This window comes from Merops nubicus, unplaced genomic scaffold, assembly GCF_000691845.1.
Source record: "Merops nubicus isolate BGI_N331 unplaced genomic scaffold, ASM69184v1 scaffold3436, whole genome shotgun sequence".
Classification (NCBI taxonomy): domain Eukaryota; kingdom Metazoa; phylum Chordata; class Aves; order Coraciiformes; family Meropidae; genus Merops; species Merops nubicus.
The window spans coordinates 27,707-51,128 of record NW_008614169.1 but is presented as its reverse complement, the minus strand read 5'-3'; the positions used below and the strand labels follow the sequence as shown (position 1 = coordinate 51,128).

General features: G+C 44.1%; 1 protein-coding gene across 1 annotated transcript in view; it reads right to left on the bottom strand.

Annotated features, from left to right (window-relative positions):
- The window catches only part of BTBD11 (BTB (POZ) domain containing 11), a gene marked incomplete at its 5' end in the record, with an annotated part of 60,391 nt that overhangs the window by 14,981 nt on the left and 21,988 nt on the right, over nt 1-23,422 (bottom strand). The window contains 7 exons of the mRNA XM_008942112.1: nt 9,375-9,553; nt 10,990-11,210; nt 12,844-12,979; nt 13,091-13,184; nt 14,287-14,388; nt 17,580-17,669; nt 21,009-21,174. Of these exons, the coding sequence (XP_008940360.1) occupies nt 9,375-9,553; nt 10,990-11,210; nt 12,844-12,979; nt 13,091-13,184; nt 14,287-14,388; nt 17,580-17,669; nt 21,009-21,174 (988 nt within the window). The remainder of the gene's footprint in view (nt 1-9,374; nt 9,554-10,989; nt 11,211-12,843; nt 12,980-13,090; nt 13,185-14,286; nt 14,389-17,579; nt 17,670-21,008; nt 21,175-23,422) is intronic.

The following is a 23,422-nucleotide window of genomic DNA, read 5'->3' as shown; positions in this document are numbered from 1 at the left end:
ACAGAGATGGGACAGTGACAAAAGAGATCTTAAGATCAGCACATCAAAGAAAGCAGGGCCATCAGGCAGACAGTGGCTCGATGTATTGTGGAGCTTCAGAACTCCAGGACACTGATCTCATTTGGCAGAGAGGAGGTTGGAGACCTTTAGCTTCTGTCAGTAACATTAGATACTTACAACGCATGACACCAAAAGGCCAAGAAAAGTACTCGGCTAGAAAGCTGAAGCATGTGCTCATTCAGAGTCACCACTAACAAACAGCAAGTTTTCTCCCCAGGACACAGGGAAGGGAGTGGTGAGCTGTTAGAGCAGAGCGAGCTCACTTCCCACCCCACCCCACCCCACAAGCAGCCAGGCTAACAGGGCTGTGGCCCTGGATCTGCTCACCACAGAGCCTCTGTTGGCTTTCACCAATACACCAGGCAGAAAGGGACACCCCAGAGGAGAAAGAAAAGAAATGCTTTGTGACTGGATGGCTAGGGAAAAAAAATGGCTTTTTTTCTGGACTAGACTGAGCTGGGCTGCCTGTGAAGTCACCAGGAACAACTTGCCAGAGCCCACAAGCTGGGGCACCAGCATTGCTCTGGCAGAGAGGAGGACACCTCCAGCCTATTCAACCTCCCCCTTCCCACAGTGCCTACACTGGGAAGCTCAGAAGCCGCTCTGGTTACCACATCCAATTCATTTAAGCACTAAGCTGGATAATTCGTCCCTGTTTATCCTATCACTCTACTAGCTGACTGTGAAAGAGCAGCTGTACGAGCTCACTGCAGCAGTTGTGGGTGGCAATCTTAACACTGGAGGAGCGAACCAAAGTTTGTTTTCTTGTTACAGTTTGATGCTAGAAAACATTGTGCCAGGACGTGTGAGGCTGAGACGTGGAGCGAGGCCAGCTTCCTCTCAGACATGGGCGTGCATTCGCAGTCAAAGGGACCCGATGCACTTCTACTGTGGGAGGAGGAAGAAAGCTTGGCATAGGATATAATAAAAATATTTACCTAGCCATGGGGCCGTTTGCAGATAGGCAAGAGGGAACAGGGAACAACAGTGAATCTTCTGAGGGATAGGGTGCTTCCAGCAGAGTTGGTTGTTGAGCAAGCAGCTTTGCTTTGTAGATAGAAGCGGCCTCCTGACTTAAAAGCATTCCTCAGTAGAGATCTAAAGGAATTCCCCACTCCTGGTGAATGCACTTGAACTGCAAGGGGAATTCATAAATTCTTTTGAAGCAAAGCTGAAGGTTTTCAAGTTGCTGGAGCAGAGGTGACTAGTCAATTGATCTGAAAAGAGGTGAAGATCTGGGCGGGGAGTGCAGGGTTATTTCTTCCTGAATGTCCATCTGATGAGGGTCTGTGGCAGGATTCAGGAAAGGCTCCTCCAGATTTCAGCACATACCCTCGGAGAGCTTGCTCCATTCCAAGCTTACCCAGTTCAACCCAGCCTCATCATTCTGGGATGGGTCCTACACAAGGTACTGGACATGGCTGGGAAATACAAAGCCAGTTAACTCTCCAGTACTTGTGGAAGATATGTGTCATCTTGGTGGCTATGCTCCAAACTATCAAGGGCAAAACTTGAGTTTGATTCAGCAGTTAGACTAAGGTTTTGCTCTTCTCTGACCACACTTTGCTTCAGCTGTCTCTTCTTTATAGGCTCCCCTATTCCCACACCACAGCTTTCTGGACTGCCCAAAACTCACTGCTTAGTTCTCCTGACAGGCCTGTATATACTCCACCACCTTGATGTGGCTGCGTTCTACAGAGGTAACCAGTAAGGCTGCTCTTCTTTGCCTCCAGAATCCCAAGGAGTACTTTGGGTTTTCCTGCTATTGATGTCACCCTCACCAGCTTAGCCCCATTAAAACCCATGTAACCTAAGTGTGCCAGGCCCTCTGGCTAATTATCTCTACCACAAAGCTCCAAACCCAGAAACTCATCATATTAAGCAGAAAAGTCACACTTACTCTTCTTGGGTCAGTGTCTGCCCGTTAATACACATCTCTCCTCTCCAAGCAGAGAAATCACGCTGCTCAGGAAACAGGGGTGCTGGCAAAGGTATTTTCTCTCTCTCTGGGCCTGATGATGCTGCAACAATCCAGCTCTCTGCTTAATACAGAGCAGCAGAAGTGCTGCTTCCAGTCACCCATATCACATGTGGTCCCTGGCAGCTGTTCCAGCAGTGGCAGAGCCTCAGGATACCCCAAGCCCATTGAGGACTCATCCATGAGCTTCCTTCCATGATATGCTGGGATGCCCTTGAATTATTCCCCTGTTTTATGCTCCTCTCTTCCCAGAAAGAGCAGATAAAGAGTGAAGCAATGGAGGGGGCTCTTCGCAGTCCCCCCAGCCCTGAACACTCAAACTCTATGAGAGTTTCTTCACTGTCTCTCTGAAACTTTTCTATCCTTGCCTAGGTGTTTCTGCTATGGTCTTATAGCATAATTCATTTTTGCCAGCTGCCTAACTGACTACATGCCACTTTAGAGGCTCACTCCTAGATGATTAAGCAGCATACACGTAATTAATATTAGTCAGCAGCTGCAGAAGTAGGGAAGCCCCAGAAGTCGAAGATACAGTTAGAGATAGGGAACTGTGTAACAAGATGGGTTTTGTTAGTGGTGGGCTCAAGTCCTTCCACTGCAAATACAAACAGAAAAGAACTAGTCACAGGTAAGGCACAAACAGACCTTTCAGTTAGGCTCTGGGAAAGCTGCCAAGCCTCTCTTTCAAAAGGCTCTTTATATCACAGCTGTGCATTGTATGTAAAAAGCTCAGATCCCGGGGCACAGTCTAATCCCTCGGTGAGAGCCCAGAAAAGGGCAGGTGTCATATCCATGGCATTTATTTATTGTAAGTGAAGAAATGGCTCCTGCCTCTGGCAGGGAAACATTTTAGAAGGCAGACAGAGGGTAGAAAAAAAATCAAACCTGTGTTAGTAGGAAGCTGAATCTGTGTTATGAGAACACAGGACAGAGCTAACAGTCTGTTATTAACATGCTGCTTGGTACCTGGTGTTTCCATCTCACATGGAGAATGCACAACGTACATGTGTGGGTAACTTGTGTCCTGGTTACTCTGAACTGTTTAGACACAGAAGTACTACACATGAAAACAGGCAACGTTACAGATCGCTGCAATTACTTGGGAACAGTGAAACCTGCCTTATGAAATCACTCAAAGTCCCAACCAAAAGATCCATCACTGAGAGCAGGCTGGGCACTAGCTATCACACAGAAGGGCCTCAGCCTCTTCATGGAACTTATAAGCAGGCACTTTAGCATCCTGGAGGTCTTCAGGTTTATTTTTAGTGAAGTTTTTAGTGCATCTGTCTCCTCTGTGAAGAGTACACATTTTTCTTCAGTTAAAGTATATCAGTCATCAGCCAAAATATTCCATTTTCAGGTGTTAATGTTTTCAAGAAAGGTAAAATACTATGTAAAGAACAAATATTCTAATGAAACCTGTCATTATAGTAAAATTTCAGTTTTCTACTGAAAAGCAGTCTAAAGAGGAAGTAAAATTTCACCCAGCATAGGGAGGTTTTTCCTGATTTGTCTTCAGGTAAGAGAAGCATCCATAAGACTCTCCCAAGGGAGGGCTTTCCTCTAGGAACTGATCACGACCTGGTGCCTGTTCAAGCCCTGTACAGGCTTCACATTTCCCCTCTGCCCTTTCCTGCAGAGCAGGGTAATCTGGCCCCATAAAAGCTTCACTCAAGTCCATCTTAAATACTCATTTCAGCCCATCATGAAGCAAGGGACAAAAAGTGGAATTTTCTATCTCCTTCATCTTCCAGTGCCACCTTCTAGGTCACATGCAGACCTTGGGGGAAAGCTGATGTATGCTACCACTGCGACTGGACTTTGCAGAACAGCCATATGAGCTAAGTCTGTTGACATTCTCTGAGGAACCTCTTCCAATATTTGTTTTAGAGGAATTAAATTCAGAAAGACCACAGCAATAAAGAAACAGGATGCCCACCCCAAGTTTCAGCTTTTGAACATTTTGCTGCAACAGAGCAGGCAGGTGTTTTCAGTCTTTCCTGCTGGTTTCTGTTTGTTGGAGACATCAGAAATTTTTTTTCTGGGAATTACTGCATATGTGACAGAGGCTACATGCTGCTACTTCTGTAAAGATATATTAAAAAAACAAACAAACAAACTTCACCTACTAAGAAATTTTTGATTCCAAGTGGCTGAGTTACCGCTGTAAGAGTACTTTAGCTTTCAAACCACATAGGCTTGGTTTCTCAAGATACCCACATGCCCAAATCCTTTTTTGAATTTTAAAAACTGGTTACTGTTTTGAATTATTTGTTCTCAGTAACTGTCAATGCCAGACTGATAACATCCTGTGTACTCCTGTAGGGTTCTTCAGCTGCCTGTATGTGCATTGTACAGAGTTGGGAAACTCTGCAGGAACTTTAGATTTTGGAACACCTTTCCAAAGTAGTTTCCTGAACCCTTCAACAAGCCTGGCTGTACAGTGTGATCAACACCTCGCTAAAGGGCTAAATTTTAAAATAAACAACCTTGTCACTGACAGAAACTGATGGGAAGGATGAAGAGAAATCTGTAGAATGCAATTGAGGACTAGCATTGAAGGATGCTTCCCATGACTTTTCAAGCTGGACAATACACTAGCAGGAATACTCCTAGTCCTAAGCCAAGTTTTGCTGCTGTGAAGCGTGTTCAGTATCAGGTGCCTCAGCACGTTCGAACAATGAACGTGGGGACTACCACATGCACTTCTGTGATGCTTGCCTACAAAGGACCCAAAGTAATGGCAAATAGCAGCTCTCTACCCATACTAGTGGAGGGAAGAGAGAAAGTTGTAAGAGAGATTATATGGAATTAAAAGATTGTGTTTTTTTTCTCAAAAAACTAGGCCAAGGACAATGAGATGTAAATTGCTGCACTCAGAAAAAGCAACTCGATGTTACTGAATGAAGCTGGCTCATAACCTCATTCTACCAGCAGCGGTGCTGGCTCATTTGCATGGATGAAGCTGGGTGATTTTAATGCCAATTCAAGCTCACACTGAGCTTCAGAGTGGAAATCTAAACCAAATCTCCTGCAAAGGCCAGATGTGTTTAACTGCCAAGGTTGCGGTTTTGAGTCTCTCTCTTTTCAGGTTGTGGAAATGTCAAGATCAAACTGAAAGAGCTCTAGTATTTTTTCTGTACACAGAGGACAAAGAAACAACCTGCATGTTCAATACTTTATCCTCAAGAGAACCTCCCTGCAAAAATGGAAGACCTGACCTGTGAGCCCCACCTTGGGCACTACAGGCCTACAGATCTGGTTGCAGCCTCCATGTAGCTCTTTTAAAAGCCTCTATTTGGGGAGGCCCGATCTCTGAGCCATGGCCAGCCCTAAAGCATATCCACTCAGGCAAATATGGTCCTCTGACATGGGGCATGAGTACAATCCAGCTCAGAGACAGCCTCAGTCAAAGCAAACACCAACTTTGTCTGGAGGCAAATGAGAGCTTCCAGATAAAAGTTTGAGTGTTTCCCCAGGACACAAAGAGCACAACACAGATTCCAACAGGCAAAAACTCAGCTGCATTTCCCTATCCTTCTTCTGTAACAAGATCTCCTGTGTCATCTTAGCTTTGAGGGACTCAACTCTTCTCTATGCAGCAGCTGAAGTCTAGCTCAGGGCTACTCACTCTCTAAAGTGTCTCTCCAGCTTTTGTCTCACACAGCTCTGTCCAAACCACTTCTAGCAGGCTATGTTTGTGTGCTTGTCTGCCACAGAGATTCAATCCACCCCAGAACGGCAGCGCCTTATCCGGTGGCCCAAATCCACCACTGCAACACTGACACTTTTACTGCCAGAGCTTTCCCACTTTGAGTTTCACTTACTCTTAGGAAAGTGCCTTAAACTGAGCTCTCCCTGTCCTTTCCACTGATGCTACTCACTCTGGAGTACCACATCTCTGGCCTTTGGTTTGGTAATGATCCCAGCTCACTCTACAACAGCAGGAGCCATGGAGGGAGCGAGTCCAGAGTGATTCTCTGCCTGTTTCACAGCTTGCCTTGCCACCACGGAAGCACTGCCACTTCCCTGCTCTCCATCCAGTTCTCAGTGGTGCAGCTGATAAAGACATTTAAAAGCATGAAAGGAAATGAAAGTGCTCTGTCCCACTAGAAGCCACCAGGAGCTGGATATCGAACCTTCATTTGTGCTTTTGGAAGCCTTCCTCCAGGGCTTTCGTGCAGTAGTGAACTACTGATGTGCAATCTATTCCCTGTTCTTCCCCACTTATTTCACTGCTTGAAGAGAGGCAATAAGACTAGGGACTTCAGCAGTTTTGCCTGATTTGCCAAGTTTTGTTGCCATTCTGTGTTCCAGCCTCAAGACTTTCACAAATTTTATTTGTATTGCTATTGTCAGCATCCCAGCACATAGGTGGGATCAGAGTGCCACCCTGCAGAACATCAGCATCAGTGCTGGCTGATGGCTGAGCTCCCACATAAACCCTCACATCTGGACCCTTTATGAACAAGCCTTTTGAAAAACATCTATAGGACAAAAGGGATTCCTTGTATCTGATGGTGTTCAACTAGGTATTGGTTATATTTTCTTTAATCTTTTCATTTTTGTAGCATTTTGCATGGTCTGGGAACCTGCAGGAACATTTTGTCCCACAGTGCAAAGTAGAAAGTGGGGGCAGAAGACATACTTCCTACTCTGAAATCTGCCCTATGTTTCTATGAGACTTTTGGAGAATCTCTCTGGCCAAATTACTCAAATTATAAATTGCTGTCTGGCTTATCCAGGTTGTCACAGCTTCTGAGCCCAAGACTGTCACTCTATGAGGCACTGAAAATCTGTTTAATTACCTCAGTTTCCCTGTTTGTAAAGGGAGGATAAGACCTTCTTCCATGTCTCAACTCACTAGTATTTGTAAATTGTTCTGAGATTATGGGACAATTGGAACTATTTATAGTAATGCAAAATGCCATTTCTATTAGGTGCAAGTTGCCATGCAATTAAAATATATTGAACATCACAATATATGACAAGTGGGACATCTTGTTTTACATCAGCTAAGAAATGCTCAGTGGCTCTGTGCTTCCTAGATGGTTATTTTGTATTTCTTGCCCTGAAAAACTCATTAATGAAATGTACTGGGCCAGACTGTGATGCTTAGCATGAGTCGTAATCTCTCTGAAAGTTCCCAGCCAACAGGGAGAAGGATGTCCGTGTGGGCAGATCAAGTTCTTCTCCCCACAGCTCTACAAAATGCAGAGTTTTACAATTTGCTGTAAAAAAAAGGTGGGATGTGAACCACAGTTATGGCTCTTTTGCACCTCTTAAAGGAGATTTCCATTCTGTGGGTATACATAAAGAACTGCCCCTGCTCTTAGCATCTCAGGAGAAGGCCCTTTGAATCTCAGCTTTCCTCAGCTGCCTTCTACAGAGTGATCAGGGAGAACTTTTATTGGCTCATTCTCCTACAAATGAATTAATTTTGATCCCTTCCAAAGGGCTGCATAGAGCCTGTCCTTATTTCTCTCCGGGAGAGCTTTGCAAGAGGCCATTTGGACAGGACCACTGCAATAATTCATGCCATGTGCAGACAATTTGTAAATTCTTACAGTGTCCCAGAATGATTCATCATTTTTCTAAGAACATGAAACAGTGTATGTGTGTGTGTTTGTGAATATGCATGCTTATGAAGAGTGAAGACAGGCAGCTCCCCTAGGCCCAGAGGCAGGAATAAAGATCAGCACATATTTCTTCTTTGTCATGTAAGGGTTTCTGTGATGCTCCAGTTGTTTTACCCCTCCATATTTTAGGTTTTAAGTGAACCCGAAGCAGAACGTAGCAGTCTTACTTGTTGCTAGGTCTCCTACAATACACTTTGGAAGATCCAGTCTAACATGTCCCAAAGGTATAATCCTATGCAAATAACTTATTGCAGTGATGATCATTGGCCTTGGCTTCAGCAACCCAGGAGAAGAGCAATTAAAGCCATCCCTCATTCTAGATTACAAGGCCTAAGCTTAATCTCCATTAAGTTTTCAATATGATTAGTTTTGTATCAGCTTTCAAACCAAGCACCTTGCTGGTCATTTCTAGATGAATATACATTAACCCAAGAGAGTTCAGAACAAGGAATCTACAAATTCTAGGACTTGGAACAATTTCCTAAAAGCTATCTTAAATATTCTCCATAAATACCCATGTAATACAAACTAATCCCAGAGGGAAGGCTCATGGGAGTGAAAATTAGAACAATTGCTGGAACAAATGTTCAGGATTTGCTTGGGAGTGCAGTCCAAGCCCTCTTTTGGATACAAGAAATAAAGCCATGTAGGCTTTCACTAGCTATACTAAGTCTGGAACCTCTGAGTACTGAGTGCCTATACCAGAACCTCTCCCTTTTTCACATTTAGGCTATTGCTGCAGGTGCTAAAAATTACTTGCTCCTTGCTGTTACATGTACAGTTGGTAAGAAATGCTCCTTACTTCCCAGTTAAACAATCAGAAGATCATACCAACACGCATTGTGACACATAAGAAAAAGAAAAGCAAAAAAATCCTTTTGTTGCTTTTCATCACCGAAATGATTTTCTGGTAACAGTAAAGTTGACCATGCATTCCTTGGGAGCACGTGACTGTCTGGAGGGCCAAGAGAGAAGAGACTGTTGGTTATAACACGTTTTGAAAGGAAGCATCCATCCTTCACTAGGTAAAACATTTTCCCCTCCTTGCATGCCCCACGGTCATTCCCTTTGCTATTATACTTGAATAGCCAATGGTACCTCCTTCAAAAGGTTTTGTTATTCTGATTTGTCTGGCTAAGAAAATGTCAGCTGCAAGAATAAACCTGGGGAGGCTGCAAGTACAAACACTTATACAAAAGATTTAAAAAACTTATCCTGTTCTGTGCTTGTAGAAGCCAGACTTCACACAAGTTTAAGAGTCCAAATCTCTCATGAAGGGAAGAGAAAGTCATGTAAGAGGTTAAAGAAATCCAAAGCAAACATTAGTATTAGCTTCACTGTATGGTCCTGTAAAACAAGCTGGGTAAAATTAATTTTTGGGTTGGTTTGGCTATCAACATCTCTTGCAGCAACCCTTTTGACTTTAATTTCACCACTGTGCATCAGCTTCTCTTGACTCTTCAGCTTTTTGTTAGCATCAGTATTACGCTGTTCTAGCAGGAGATGTGAATAGCTTGTGTGTTTTTAACCCATGCTCCCACAGTGAAAAAACCCTGAGATACACAACACAAATAATAATAATACTCCTATACAGTCTAAACAAGCTTGGGACAGCTGTGCAAAAACCATATCACAAGCTTTGTTTCTTATGGGGTTGGAAAGAGGCTGATTTCTTAAAAACACACAATTTATCCTACCTTGCTGGCTTTCAGTATCTCAAACATCAGAGGCAACCCTTGTGTGATGAGCTCCTCTGTATACTCCTCTTCCTGAATGGACTTGAATTCCTTCAGCAAGCACTGGATGAGGGGTCGCCTGTGCTGCTGGAAGGACGTGCGCAAGGACTCCAGCCATGTGTGCAGCGTCCAGGGAACACCTATGGATGCAGGATAGAGCTCATATTCCCAACTTCAGACAAGGATGTTGTTCTTCTGCTTTTTTTATGTTTACTTACGTTAAGATTTTAAGCAAAAGCTGCCAAATAACCCCAGAAATAAAACTGCTATTTATCCCCAGTTGAGAAGGCTGATAGTTATCAGGACATCCCAGACCTAATGTACAGAGGATTTCCTCCAAATACTAAGACAGACTGTGGTCTCTCTGCTCATCTAGCCTTCAGCTTCTCTGCTGAGACTGCCAATTTGTGGTAATTGCTGTGGAGCTCTGTGATACAAAAGCCATTTGGAAACTAGATTTACACTAGCTCATTTGTTTGAATGCAGCCCTGGAGAGACATTAAATGGTAAAAAACCCGACTTTGGTCACTACCCACCTGGATTCAAAGTGGTGGTCTTCAGATTAAAACTTTCTTTAAGCACTACCCCATGTCCTCTCCTGATGATTACTATTTTCCCTAAACAGCACTGGGCAAGTGAAGCAGATCAGCCTTTTCAAGTAGTGTGTCCTGGCAGAACCACTCTCCAGGAACTTAAAGGCAACCGCTCCCATGCACTGAGTGAGAAAGCACATGGAGCTAATGTACCTCTGCAGGCATTAGGCTGGATGTGACCTAGTTTCTGCTCTTGCAGAACAGAGTGGGAGGAAATGCAAGCCTGGTGTTTGGCTGTAAAAGGTTTTTCCTTCCATTTCAGCAAATGTCCAGCACCTGGAAAGCAGCTCCATCGCTTTCCTCTCATTCATCACCAGGTCTTTGCCTGCTCAGCCCTCTCGCTGAGCCACCGCTCAGATCACTGCACACGCCATATGCCCCCAGGGCTGCAGCACCCACCAGACCAAGGCATGTTGGGCATGTGGGGTCCCTCTCTCTAAATGCAGATCAAGGAGGATGGTAAATACACAGTCCAGACTGATTCCCCTCCACATTATGCAACCACTCTCCCCATGGGCAGAAGCCAGTTCCCAGCAGGCTGGTATGATGTTCAAGCCCTGCATTGGAAGAGCTGGCACACCAACTTGCCCGTTCCATGCTCCTGCCCTCAGAGGCTCACAAACCTCAGAAAATACAGATGTTTTAATGGTATACTGCTTCATGGCAGAGTGTAGAGTTGGAGGTGGTCCACAGCAGCAAAAAGTTGCCACAGAGCCTTACCTCATGCTCTGCCACGCAGATTGCTGCTGGTGGAAACCACTCCATCCTGCAGAAAAGCACCAGTGGCCCCAGAACAGGGTGCACTGCAGAGCTGAAATGGGCCGGGACCCCACCAGATCCCCCATCGCCTTCTGCTTCCACAAGAGTTGAGGAAGGTGCAACTGCGGTCAGTTTAAACAACAGCACCTCTCTCAGGAAGGGAGATGCGTCTCTTAGAGCGGCCCCCTCCCCGCAGGGAGAGGAGAGCGGGCGGCAGGACTGACCTATGCTCCGTATGTCGATGGTGACGTCGACGTAGCCGTGCTCGGCGCTGTGGTACATGGCCTCCTTCAGGGCTTTCAGCTTGGCCTTGCTGTTGCGGCTGGCGCAGAGCGGAGCCGCTCCCGCGTCAGGCAGGTCTGTCCCTTCGGCCAGGATCTCCTCCAGCGACAGGATATCGCTCTTCTCCTTCTCTGGCTGTGCGAGCAGCTTACGAAAGACATTCCTGTCAATCACAGGACGACAGGGAGAGGGAGGGGGAAAGAGAAGGCAGGAGAGCCGAGTCAGCAGCTTGGCTTTCTTTGTGCCCAGGATACCTGCTGCGATGGGGCAAATTAGGACACCTATAAAGGAAATGACTCCAACTAAGGGCAGGACTGGCTGAGAGCAGTCCCAAGGCAAGCACCACTCCTACTAGCCCACCTGCACCACCCGAGCCACATCTGCAAGATGCTGCTGTCGTGACAGGAACCATACAGATTCACACGAGTAGCAGCATCTCATGGGAACAGAGACCCATGAGCTCAACGTGACTCAAGACTTCTTCCTACAAACAGGGAAGGCTGAGGTGCCTCCAGACAAGCTCTCAAGACTTTCAGCAAGAAGGCCACTTGAGAGGGGAACTGCTTGAAGCTGCTGAAAACACCACCACTTAATTAACACTCAAAGCAGTCTGGGAAAGCTGGAGCAACTAGACATTCAACAAGGCCAGTCAGGGCAGGTTTGAGCACATCTGGGACTGCTCTACAAAGCCACTGATTTGGTTGGACCATCAAATAGCAAAGCCCAAACTCAGAGACTTAGTGCTCTCAAGTTTGTACCAGTGTAACCTCAACAGAGTTGCTCTCAGTTTTGCAGCTGTGAGAATAGAAAGCAGGCTAGCTCCCATACTCCAGTGTCCTCCCTGCACCCGCTCAGACTCTGGTATGGGGTGGCAGCAGGGCATGGCACGTCTCAGGCAAATTTGCAGCAGAAAGGGAAGGAGGAGGGAGTTTGCACGAGTGGTGCACAGGTAGGAACATAAGAGCCAGGATCTGCAACACACACAGCCAGCAGCCAAGCCAAAGAGAGCCCCAGGCCCTCCTTGGGCACGTGGCTCTCACTCACGCCAGCTGGCAGTGAGGCCAAAGCACTGAACATAAGACTTTGATAACCAAATTGTCCTCTCTGCCCCAGGGATCCTTCTCAGGCCTCAGATGGGCAGGACAGTGCAAACCTGCTCTGACGTGCCATTAGCATGTTGTTAGACTGGCAGCTTGTCTCTAAGCAAACAGACGGTAGGTACTGTCTCTAACCTGTATCTATGTTCCTCTGGATGGCTACAATCAGAAAAGTAGGAACGTGAAGATCATAATACTAATCCACTGCAGTCATCTCCTGAGCGTTGCAAGATCATGCATGTCAGGTGCTCATTTCATTACTTCTTTTTTAAAAATTTGCAGCACACATACAGTAGTAAGACACACAGGACTTTACAGTAAACAGATGCAGAAACTCTATTCAACAAAAATTAAGGCTGCAGTAGTACAGATGTGATTCGCTCAAACTTGAGCAATGTGTCAAGAAATTCAGAAGGAATGGCTTTGGCATTCCTTTCTGCTGTCACATCAGCTGCCATTTAACAACCAATGCATTGCGACACACCACAAAGAGTCCCCTTCCTTTTCTTTAAAATCAGGATATCAAAAAGCAGCTTCTACCACCGTCTACATTCACATGCTAGTAAAAAGCCTTACATCTCTGCTCAGCTGGTGGCATGTTCAATCGTTCATGCAGAACTTTCACCCATCTGCTCAAACCAGATGCCCAGGAAAAAAGTAAGCACTCGAAGGATGCCACTAGACTTGTTCCCACTCTACCTGTGTCCATGTGCAGCAGCCTGACTGAAAGAGTTCATGTCACCTTGTGGAGTCATGGAAATGCCATTCCTGTACATTGTTCCTATCATGGGGTCAGCTCCTCGCTCCAACAGCAAACTGACCAGTTCAAAATTTCCTGCAAGTCAAGACATGCATTTTTACTGTTTTTAAAAAATCCAGTATTTGCTCACCTAAGCCACAGATCCTGAGTGAAGAATTTATTACAGTGGGAGGAGAAAGTCCTTACCAGCAGCTGCTGCCAACTGTAAAGGAGTTTCAGAGTAATTTTCCTCTCCATGCTCCAAGGAACCTTCTACCTTTGCTCCAGCATCCAGCAACAGCTAGAAAGAAAATTCACCATTTAGAGCAGCTGGGGGTATCACAGTCTTCAGAGTCCACGAGCAGTGACAAATGAGAGTCTAATGCTTCTTGTTATCTGCAAACCAGATACGATGGAGACAAGTGACATGCAGATTCTGTCTATTGTTTCACAGAGGCAAATTGATTCCTTTTTTCGCTCATTTTATGCTGCCAGACACTAGGAGTACTAGTGTCCAACTTCAGAGCCAAAAAAGTGTAACCCAGTCTTTCTGGATAGGAAATGGGGCAAGGCCAGTGCTAGGAAGTAATGCGCTGAAGATGGAAGTACTGAAAATTGGCTGCACAAGAATCCTTCCTTCATGGTCTTCTAGAAGCCCAGCACCATCCTAAAATAAATCAGACTTCGATTGCCTCCATGTTTTATATAAAGACATGGCCAGAAGAAAGGCAATTCTTAAGAACTAATTGCAGCAATGAGTCCAAAAGCTGTGATCTCCATTGGGGACACTTCCACGTAAAGAGCAACAATGCCAAAAACAAAAGTGTCCAAGGAGAGCAGGATGGAGTCTGTGCTCCAGCCCTCTCTTGGCCATTTCTGTTTTCAGGCCTTAATGAAGTGTGCCATAGACCCAGCTGTTTTGAAGAACAAGCTTTCTCAACTTTTGAGACGCCAAAGCACAGAACCAGCATATCGCACACGACACCTTGATAGGGTAAGGAGACCAAGTGCATCTCCCCCCTGGGAGCAGCACAGGGAGTTGCCTGTTGTCCAACTCTCCCCCATCAAGGCAGCAGTTTTGTGTTTGCTAGAGTATTATAGTGTAAGAAAGTGTAATGAATGGATAAACACATAAAACAAGTGGTCAGGAAGGAGCACAAGGAGTTGTCAGACTTTTTTTGGTGCAACTTTGCTTTAAAATTGTCCTATTTAAACCTCATATTGGTTAAGGTTTGGACACCATATTCTCTACGTAACAGGTCTATTATATATCAGTACACTCTAGAAGAAGCAGAAGTAACCAATATGAGTATGACAAGAGGATATTGGATTGAGATGGATGTAATTAGAACTGAAAAGGAGAAACAAAAGAATGAGATGCAGGTAGGGAAATACAATAATACCTGAACTACAGGAATATGTCCATGCAACACAGCAAATGTCAGAGCTGTCCAATGGCGGGTCTCAGGGTGGACGGATGGGTATTTATGAGCAGTACTGACAACCTACAAACAAATTAAAGTTATTTTTTTAAAGAGCTATACGTAGTAAAATTCAGCCTGCCTGAAAGCCAGGCACGTGAGGGGAGTAAGTGAAACAGAAAACCTGGGAAAAGTGCTTTATAAAACGATTGGCTTCTTTTTTTTTTTTCCTGCAAAAATTTTCTCAGTATTAAATCTGGTTTTGCCGATTTGACAGCTTGAATAGAGTTCATACCAAATGAAGTCTTTTTACCAACTACTGTAGCTCCATCTAAACCACTGGCCACCAGATACTTTTGCACAAGGTCAAAACATCCACAGCTGGTTACAGCAGCACACATCGGGGATGCAGGGACAGATCAGGACTCTAAGAGCTAAAGGACTGCTCCTGCTGACTTCTGTGGACTGTGTATTAACAGCATCAGGTCTCGGGATTGCTCCAGGCCCCAAGAAATTCTTTCCACATAAATCAGTATGACTTATGTCACTGCCGTCACGGAAGACATATCACAATCCCTAACCTAGAGTTCATAGACATGCTTCCAGGCTCCTCTTCTGCCACCAGAGGCAAAAAGACAGCTGAGAAGTGATGGTATGTGAGTGGCACTTGAGAAATGTGTTAAGAAAACTCCTTTTTAGTGCCTTCTCCTGACTGAGTTAAAAGAGCAGGGTGGTGACAGTTAAAAGAGATGCAAACTATACCCTTAGAAAACAAAACGGTATTTTTCACATTGCTCCTTCCATTTTATATGCTTTAGTGCCTGGTGCCTCTAATGTAGACGCTGGGGAAGATGAATAACCACTCCTTGCTTCAGTTTCCCTGTCTTACAGATGGGGGTATTAATATTGATGAGATTCACGGAGATGGTAAAATCTAATGAATGTTTGCAATCCGAGACTGCACACTCAGATGGAGTGTGACACTAAAATTCAAAATCTTATTATTGATCTGCAGAGGAGGACTAAAATCAGAGTAAAAGATGCACCATCTCTCTGTATCATCAGCCAGCCATGATTTCACTACCTTGTCTCCAAGTACTTTTATCCATGTAGAGGAGCAGGGGCAGTTATTAAATGCTCAGCTGCATTAGCAGCTTGCATTTCCAAGCATCACATGCAGCATTTTGCTAGAAGCACACAACCAGGTCCTCAGTCCCAAGGATGGGGAGGAGGGCAAAATCTGAAGAGCCCTTGCAGATCCCACAGCTTGCCAGAAGAGCAGATCTGCACCAGCACCTGGCTGTTATTGCCCAGATTTGCCAAAGAGAGAGCTCAAAGTGCAACAGGAGAAGTGTGCTGGCCTCTGAGCAAAGGCACGGGGCTCCTTTGGGTCTGGGTTTGCTCAGAAGGAAGAGGATCTATGAAGCAGCTCAAGCCTTGGGGTTTAGGGTGGGGAGCAAGAGCAGCTGAGGGTGAGGATGGGCAGGATCATGCTTCAGTGAATGCATCTAGGTCCTCCTCAAGCACAAATTCTCACCACTGTTTGGGGCAGCCAACAGCAGGTGGTAAAGAAAATTAAGTCTTTCTAACTCCTTTGCTCCTTTTTTTTTTCTTAGCACTCTTTCACGTCAACATGGTGTTTGCACAAGACCTGTGGTTGATCAGGCTTCTAAGGCCTCAGCTGAGATTTGTTGAGCAGCTACAGGCCCCACTGACTTGAGAGTGAATTGCAGCTTCTTAATACATCTGGAAGTGAGTCCATTTTTGTTAAAGATGGGCAATCAAAAAGGGAGGCATCCAGCATCTGAGGCTACTTTTGGAAACATATATATATATATATAACTTATTTGCAAAGTAAAAAGGGGAAAATGATGCAGGCACCTGACAGAGTATTTATTTTTGTTCATGGTTGATTCGTCCTTTTTTTCCCCATAATTGCCCACTTTGCACAGTTGGTTGTGGTGTGCACAAATCATCTTATAATTGCACACCATAATTATTCACAGCTCTTGTCCCAAAGTGTTTTCATTTGATTTTAGAGCAAACACTCTACAGAAATGAATCAGAGAGGTTCACATCCCTCACTGGAGCTGTTCTCTACGATGTCAGCAGTTTCAGGAAGACAAAACTGTTCAAATTTGCATTTGGTTCGGGTCTGGAAGATTACTGGAGCAACTGGGAGGACTGATCTTCATGAAAAATTGTCCCAGGAATCAAATGATGCCATCTCACCTCTAAGTCATAGGCAGGGTTGAAGGAGAGATCAGTCTCCATGCCCATCCAGTCTTTGGTGTGCCTACCGAGAGTGCTAATAAGGGTTCAGCTATTCAATTATTGCCAGCTCTTGAGGGTGGTGTGCTTGAATTTGAGGAACTGAAATCATCAGCTGATTTCACAGAAGCCACCAAACAGCAATCAGATAGTAACAACTATCAGTCTCTTACAGGTGACATCCATTTCTACTTTTAAATTAGATTTTTTAGAAGTGCAAAACGGCTGGCTGAAAGCAGTGACTATAATTTATCAGCTTGCTCAAATCCAAACAGAACAGATGGAACACAGATAAGTGAAGCAGACAGCTTAATTTACTCATGACCTCAACAAATTGAAACTAGAATAATTAACACATAATTCTTCCATGGATTTTCAAAGGGCTTTTTAAAAATGTACACACCTGCATTGCACAGTCAGACCACACTCTGTGTGCTGGACAGATTGTGCAAGTTTGTGATGTGCATTCATCAAAGAGACATTTATATTCTGGAAGCTTCAAGCTCCTCATCCAATAATTTTTTTTTGTCTGAAGCACTTTGTAAAACAAAACAGTGGAACCGACATTGCACTTGTGTGCTGGGCATACTTAGCTGGGACATCCTACTACATAGAAATTCTTGAGCTTTGGCAGGTTATCAGATGGGTATATTTCTTTTATCCTCTTCATTTTAACTCAGCTGAGATTCAGAGAGTCCTTCCAATGTCAGAGCTGTGCTCTGTGCTAGTGCTAATGCCTGTATTCATTTGCAGTGTGCAAACACAACTACATGCGTATTACCTGCGGGGCAAGGCCGATGACCTGACCCCTTCTGTGCAGTGAATCCCAGAGTTAATCTAATGCAGCTTGATTTCACTATTCATTTCAAGTGGTGCTGTGCAGGATAAGACAAATTTATTTTTCTTTTTAATTCTTGGGATTTTCCCTCCACTACAGTTTCAGGGGAAAGTTTAAGATGTAAACAAATAACAAAACAAAGATACAACCAACAAAAAGTCCTCACCTCAGCATTCAGATCTGCTCCAGCATCTAGCAGCATCTGCACCATAGCCTCATCACCCCTGACACAAGCATACATCAGTGGAGTCATGCCCTATTCATGTTTTGGAGTTAAAAAACAAAGGAATTGACAAATTTAACATAGAACTCTCTTTGATTTTTTAAAAACAATTATTTAAATATATATCATCAAGTCTAACAGTATGTTTTTAACGAAAGCCATTACCTCTGTTACAGACATGCCCTCCAGACTACCAAAAGCTAACCTTTTTGTAAAATTTCCATTTTTGTTGTCACTTCTGTTGACTGGGGTTTTTTTTGTTGTTATTGTTATCCTCAGCATGGTGAGTGAAATTAGGCTTGTCAGCCTCACCTCCACCTTCATATACTAAACTGATTATTTTTACCTTCGGAGCACCACCAGAAAAATGTTTTTATCAAAGCAATTGTATTTCGACCGGTATTTTAAAGAGACAATAATTCTGTTTGGTTTTCTATGAACACCATTTCATAAAATCTAACTTTTTAGTTACTGAAAGAGCCTTTAAAATATCCCAAGGCTCTAACATAGGTTAGATTCAGGCACAGCTTTTTCAATGTGGATACCATAAGGGGCTGGAAATGTAAAGGGTTTGCATAGCACTCTCTAAGAAACAAGGACTTAATTTTAAATGAACTGCCAGGCAGCACTGTTGCAAGTTGCTGGCTCTAGGAAATCATGGCTCTGTTTGGGGGAAAAATAGATTAACTGACCCTTCACTACAGAACCACTACAATGCAATTTGTATTAATCTGAAATACCTGCTGCGGCTGATCACCATTTCCCTTAAGATTACTACAGCCACAGCAATACTTACAAGTCCAGATGAAACCATGAAAAAACCAAATCATTAAATCTAACATAAACTATAACAGAAAAAGCTGCTTATTAAATACAGTAGCGGGTGTTGATCAACAGCCACCACTTGTTTTGCAGTAAATCTACCACAGCACGCAGCTACCTCTGATGCATGTTTACAGCCTGCCTTGAGGTCTCCTCTTAAATTTGCCATCAGACAATAGCCCGTTTGCTGTTAAACCTGAGTGCTCCTGTGAAGTTATTTTCAGAGAAACTGGAGGTGCCCAGCATGGCCACACAGAGCCATGACAGCACTCTTCCTAGCAAGAGCCCAGCACCAATTTTTTTTTTCTGAACTACCTACCCCATTTTTCCTGTTTGCATGCAGGGCTAAAGATAGTGAGAGCTTATATATGGAAGGGCTGCTCTTGTAGAGAAAATAGGGAAAAATTAAGGTTTGTCCCTGCAAGGTACTTGGATCCCTCCTGAAACACATTGAGCACTTCACAGGATCAAATCTGCAGTGTACTTATGAAGATACAGAGTAAGGGAATAGGCATTTGGGGCCTCATGCCATTATTAAGAAAAAACAAGTTCACCCCAGGCAAGGAGAGTTCTTGGGTGACTTGAAGTTACCTGCAAAGAGAATCTGAAACTATTTCAGCTACACTCAGCAGTAAAACATTTCCTTCAGAAGTCAATAAACACTACAGGAACAAACAGGACTATGAGGCTTACAAAAAATTGTGTTTGAGCCTTGCAACACAGGGATGGGATGGCAGCTTAAAATTAAATGCATGTTCCTTCAACTATTTTTTCAATTTCTGTAAGTGGTGTCATTTGATAATTAAATCAAGCATTTAGCACAAGGAGTCTAATCAGATCTGACAAAAAGGATTGGAAAAGCTGGTCCTGGGGCTCCCCTCCAGCAAGAGGCAACGTTTGGGCAGCCACAGCAAAGAACCCCACAGCAGGGCCTGGAGCACAATGTCCTCCTGGGGACCAAGGGGGGTAATTTGTCCCTGCTGAAGCTGAAGAATGACCTACGACTGACTACAAGGGGCCCAGAATGTAATGCTGCAGTAGCAGGGTTTTTTAAAGAGTTAATGAGGTTTCTAATTTCCCTTGTACTCCCTGTGGCTTTTGCCTCTGCCAGTCCCCCCTAGGCTTGCTCTGCAGCTCAGCCTTGCGCTGCAGCATCACTTAGCCCCCCTCTCTTTGCACGTGGGAGGAATGGATTTTTAATGAGTCCATCATTAATGTTCAACACACACAGAAGAACATGGTAACAACGTATACAATCAATGCAAAAGGCATGTGGCTTTTGGCAAAACGAAAAACCACTCTATTTCTTTCAGGCTTGTATCACTTAGGGCTCCGTCCTGCAAAATATGGGATCCTACATGTGGGATATTTGATCCAGTGAAGTATTTAAGCCCAGACTTAACTTTCACTCGAACAGGATGTAAGCATGTATTCAGAGTTAATCATACGATTAGGTACTTTGAATCAAGCCAGAGTGTTCCCAGGTTTCACCCTGGAGGACAGAGGAAATACACTATGGAAAGTTTCCAGGTTCAGACTAACTTAAAATAATAATAAAAGTATAATGTATGTACCTTGGCATGAGCAGTCTGTTTTTTTTCTTTTTGTCAGGGAGCACTGCCATCTTCTAAAGCTTTCCTCAAAGGATCCACAATATTGACTCAGACTGAAGCTACTGAACAGCAATGTAACTCACATTCCTGGAGCAGCTTTCATCTCAGAAGACCTAAACCCACTAACTGTACAGCTCCTGTCCCAGGTGACAACCTCAGGGTCCTGCCTCCTGCCAATGAGGATGCCCCAGCTCTGCGAACGTGCAACGATATTTTCATTAGGGGCACCAGGAAATTCAAAGGACTCTATTTCAAAAGTAAACAGTAGCATCCATGGCCATGAAAGGGGAAACCACCTTGCTGAGCATCACAGTCCAATAGGTTGCTGCTGGTAGGTAGCTGCAGAAGCAGGTTTATCCTTGGACATAACCACCAGCTACCAATGGTCTTTGGCCAATGGTCAACTACAAAGACCAACGGAGGGGTAATGCTGCAGAGATACTTTCACACCTGGAAGGTCAGTTCAAATTGGACTGAAGTTGAAGAGTGCCAGCAATTAATTTTGCTGAGGGTTTGGTGGGGCAACCAAAAGGCATTGCAGATCCCAGAGCAGTGTTCAGTGGGAGGATGTTCACCTCACAAAGCCCTGCCCCACACCAGTGTTCATGGCACTGAAACAGCTTTAAGTATTCAGATTGATGCTAAGCTTTCTTGGGATCTTCTTCTGCCTTCACTCAACTCAGTTCACTGTTACGATTTCAGGGGATGCGTTCACCCTCATGCTGAGTTGCGTCAGTATCAATGAATCAGTATAACTCAAAAAGTCCAAAAATTACATAGATGTTCACCTGGCAATGCTTTAATTCAATGCAAAGTGATACAGAGAAAGTACTAAGGTCCTGTCTACGTTTAACTGAAAGCTGGGGTTTGGTTTTTGTGATAAGCAGACAAAACTCTTTTCTTTCACAGTTACTTTTATACGTTTCTGTCTCATTACCTGTTCACTCATGCTGTTAATCCCATCAGGCCCCAGCAAAGATATGGCTTGTTTAACCAGATCCGTTCGGCCGCAGTTGAGCATCCGGAAACCCAGGTCCTGCTTGAACTTCGCTTCGGTGGCCACTGCATCCAGCTTCCGAGAGGCACAAAAACAGTCGTCGATTCTGTGGACATGAGAAACAGATTCCCTCAGAGGACAAACAGAGGATAGACCTTGCTGTCCCTATGAAAATAATGCTTTGCCCTATCTTTGAAGGATGTAGGTCATGCACGCACTCAGTCTCCTTTGACCTGTTTGTTTGAGGGAAGTGCTGAATGGGAAATGCTAATGCAAGCTAATGGAGAATGCCCTTGCTCTATCTTTTATGGGACAAGTAACACATTTTATAAAAAGCTGGGGAAAAAAAGCACAGTTTTCACTTGATTTTGTTTCCCTGTTTAAGCAATGCACAACCATTTTCACTGTAAGTTTTCTCTCTGCATGGCGAGGTTATCTCATACCCCGATCTCTGAAAAGTTTCAGTTGCTTCAGTAAGCTTTGAACTTACATCAAATGGATGTATAATCATTCAAAGAGAAAATAATGTCACTCCAAAGACCTTCAAGAATCTTACCAGCACAGTCTCAGTAACAGGGAAGCTTTTTTTATGCAGAAAGTGTAAGTAGCAGAATTCCAAACTGGCTGAGTTTGGGAGTGACCTCTGGGGATCCCCTGGCCCAACCCACCCTGCTCAAGCAGAGCCACCATGAGGTGAGGGAGAAGGCAATTTTGTCGGGTAATTGTGTCAAAACACTGTAAATCCTTTCTGGCTGTGTCTAACAGATGAGATGTCATTCTTTTAAGGTCTTATGCAAAAGATCTCCAAACTGTAAAATGCTCAAGATATCCATTTCAAATGGAAGAAGAGATAGTAGGTTTTCTAGCCAAGATGTGAAGCTACAGCTCCAGAGAGAGCCAGGCAATTCAAATCTAATGTTTATTCTACTCAGTTTCATGTTATTAAAAGACAAATTTGCTTTTCTTTCATGCTGAGGAGTGTTTGGGGCTGAGGGTGGAGTACAAATCCACAGTGCTTTTGGTGTGAACTTGAATAAAGGACTGTTTGGAAAAACATCGCTTTCAATCTCCAAAAATGCTAGGTCAGAAAATGAGGGGGCTACTTTTGAGTGAAAAAGAAAATAAAGATCAAAAGCGAAAAAGACAAACATACGCCAAGTATTTGTTTTCCATTTCATATGTAAAAAAATGCAGCAAATCAAAAGAAAAACAGAAACAGCACATCACCATCATTTAAATTTCTTCTTCAAAGTGCTTTATCAGAGCTTTATAAAATATATAATGCTGCTTAATATTTAACAGCAATATGCAATGAATATGCTGTTTATATAGAAGCAGTGGTATGTACTGAGGTTCCTCTTTGAACAGCGGAAGGAAAGCAAGATGGTAAATACAGTATTTTGATCAAAGCTTCTGCAGGACTTAGTACTGAAAGTGGCATCTGAGTTCAAGCTTTCCCTCTGCTGTGCTAGGCCATGACCAGTCTGGAAGTCGACAGATAGTTTGTTGATATTCATTCTACATGCTCAGTTTGTGTTTTGACTGCTAAAAAGTTGATGTTCTAAGAATGCAAACAAAGTGTGCTTGGAGATCGTCACTCAGGGGAATAAGGATGACACTTCTTCACAACGGTGTGCTGCTAGGTTAATGCACACTTGGTCACAATAAATAGACTGTAACAGCAACAACGGGTTCTGCACCAGTAATATGCCTGCCACAGAGATGAAGGAAGGAATGCATATCAAGGCTGGGCTTTCTGCAGTAGGTTCTGAGTGAGTTTAAGGAAAAAGCAAAACCAGCACAGACACACAGGGTCGAGCTCAATGACAGCAAGATCCATGGGAGTGACTGCAGCTTAGCATATTCACACCGTACGGCACATTTCTGACACAGGAGCTACAGCAACATTTGGAACTTGTTACCCCCATAGCAGGAGATGCTAGAGATCATCTGTGTCCTACTTTAATATATGGCAAAGATAAAGCAAGCTCAGAAGTTAGATGGTGGGGGTTTTGGTGCATGGAGAGAGAGTCTGGACCTCCCAGATGCAGATGGCCTTTTCCAGATGACTCTGGGATGAAAATGAGGTGGTTCCTCATCAAAGTGCAGCTATGGAAATATCTAGACATCCTCTGAGGACCGCAGAGGTGTCTGCCACTGTGAATCACTGCCTGCGTTAAGTCACTGCTTCATCACTTGTACTGAGGTATACAACACACACTCTGAATAAAGCAGGTCAAACTCAGTGCTGGAAGAAAACAGGCAGATCTCACTGACGTCAGCCCAGCTCAACGCATGCAAAATGATAGTTGATAATCTCCTCTTTAAAAAAAAAAAGCCAGATTTTGACCTGG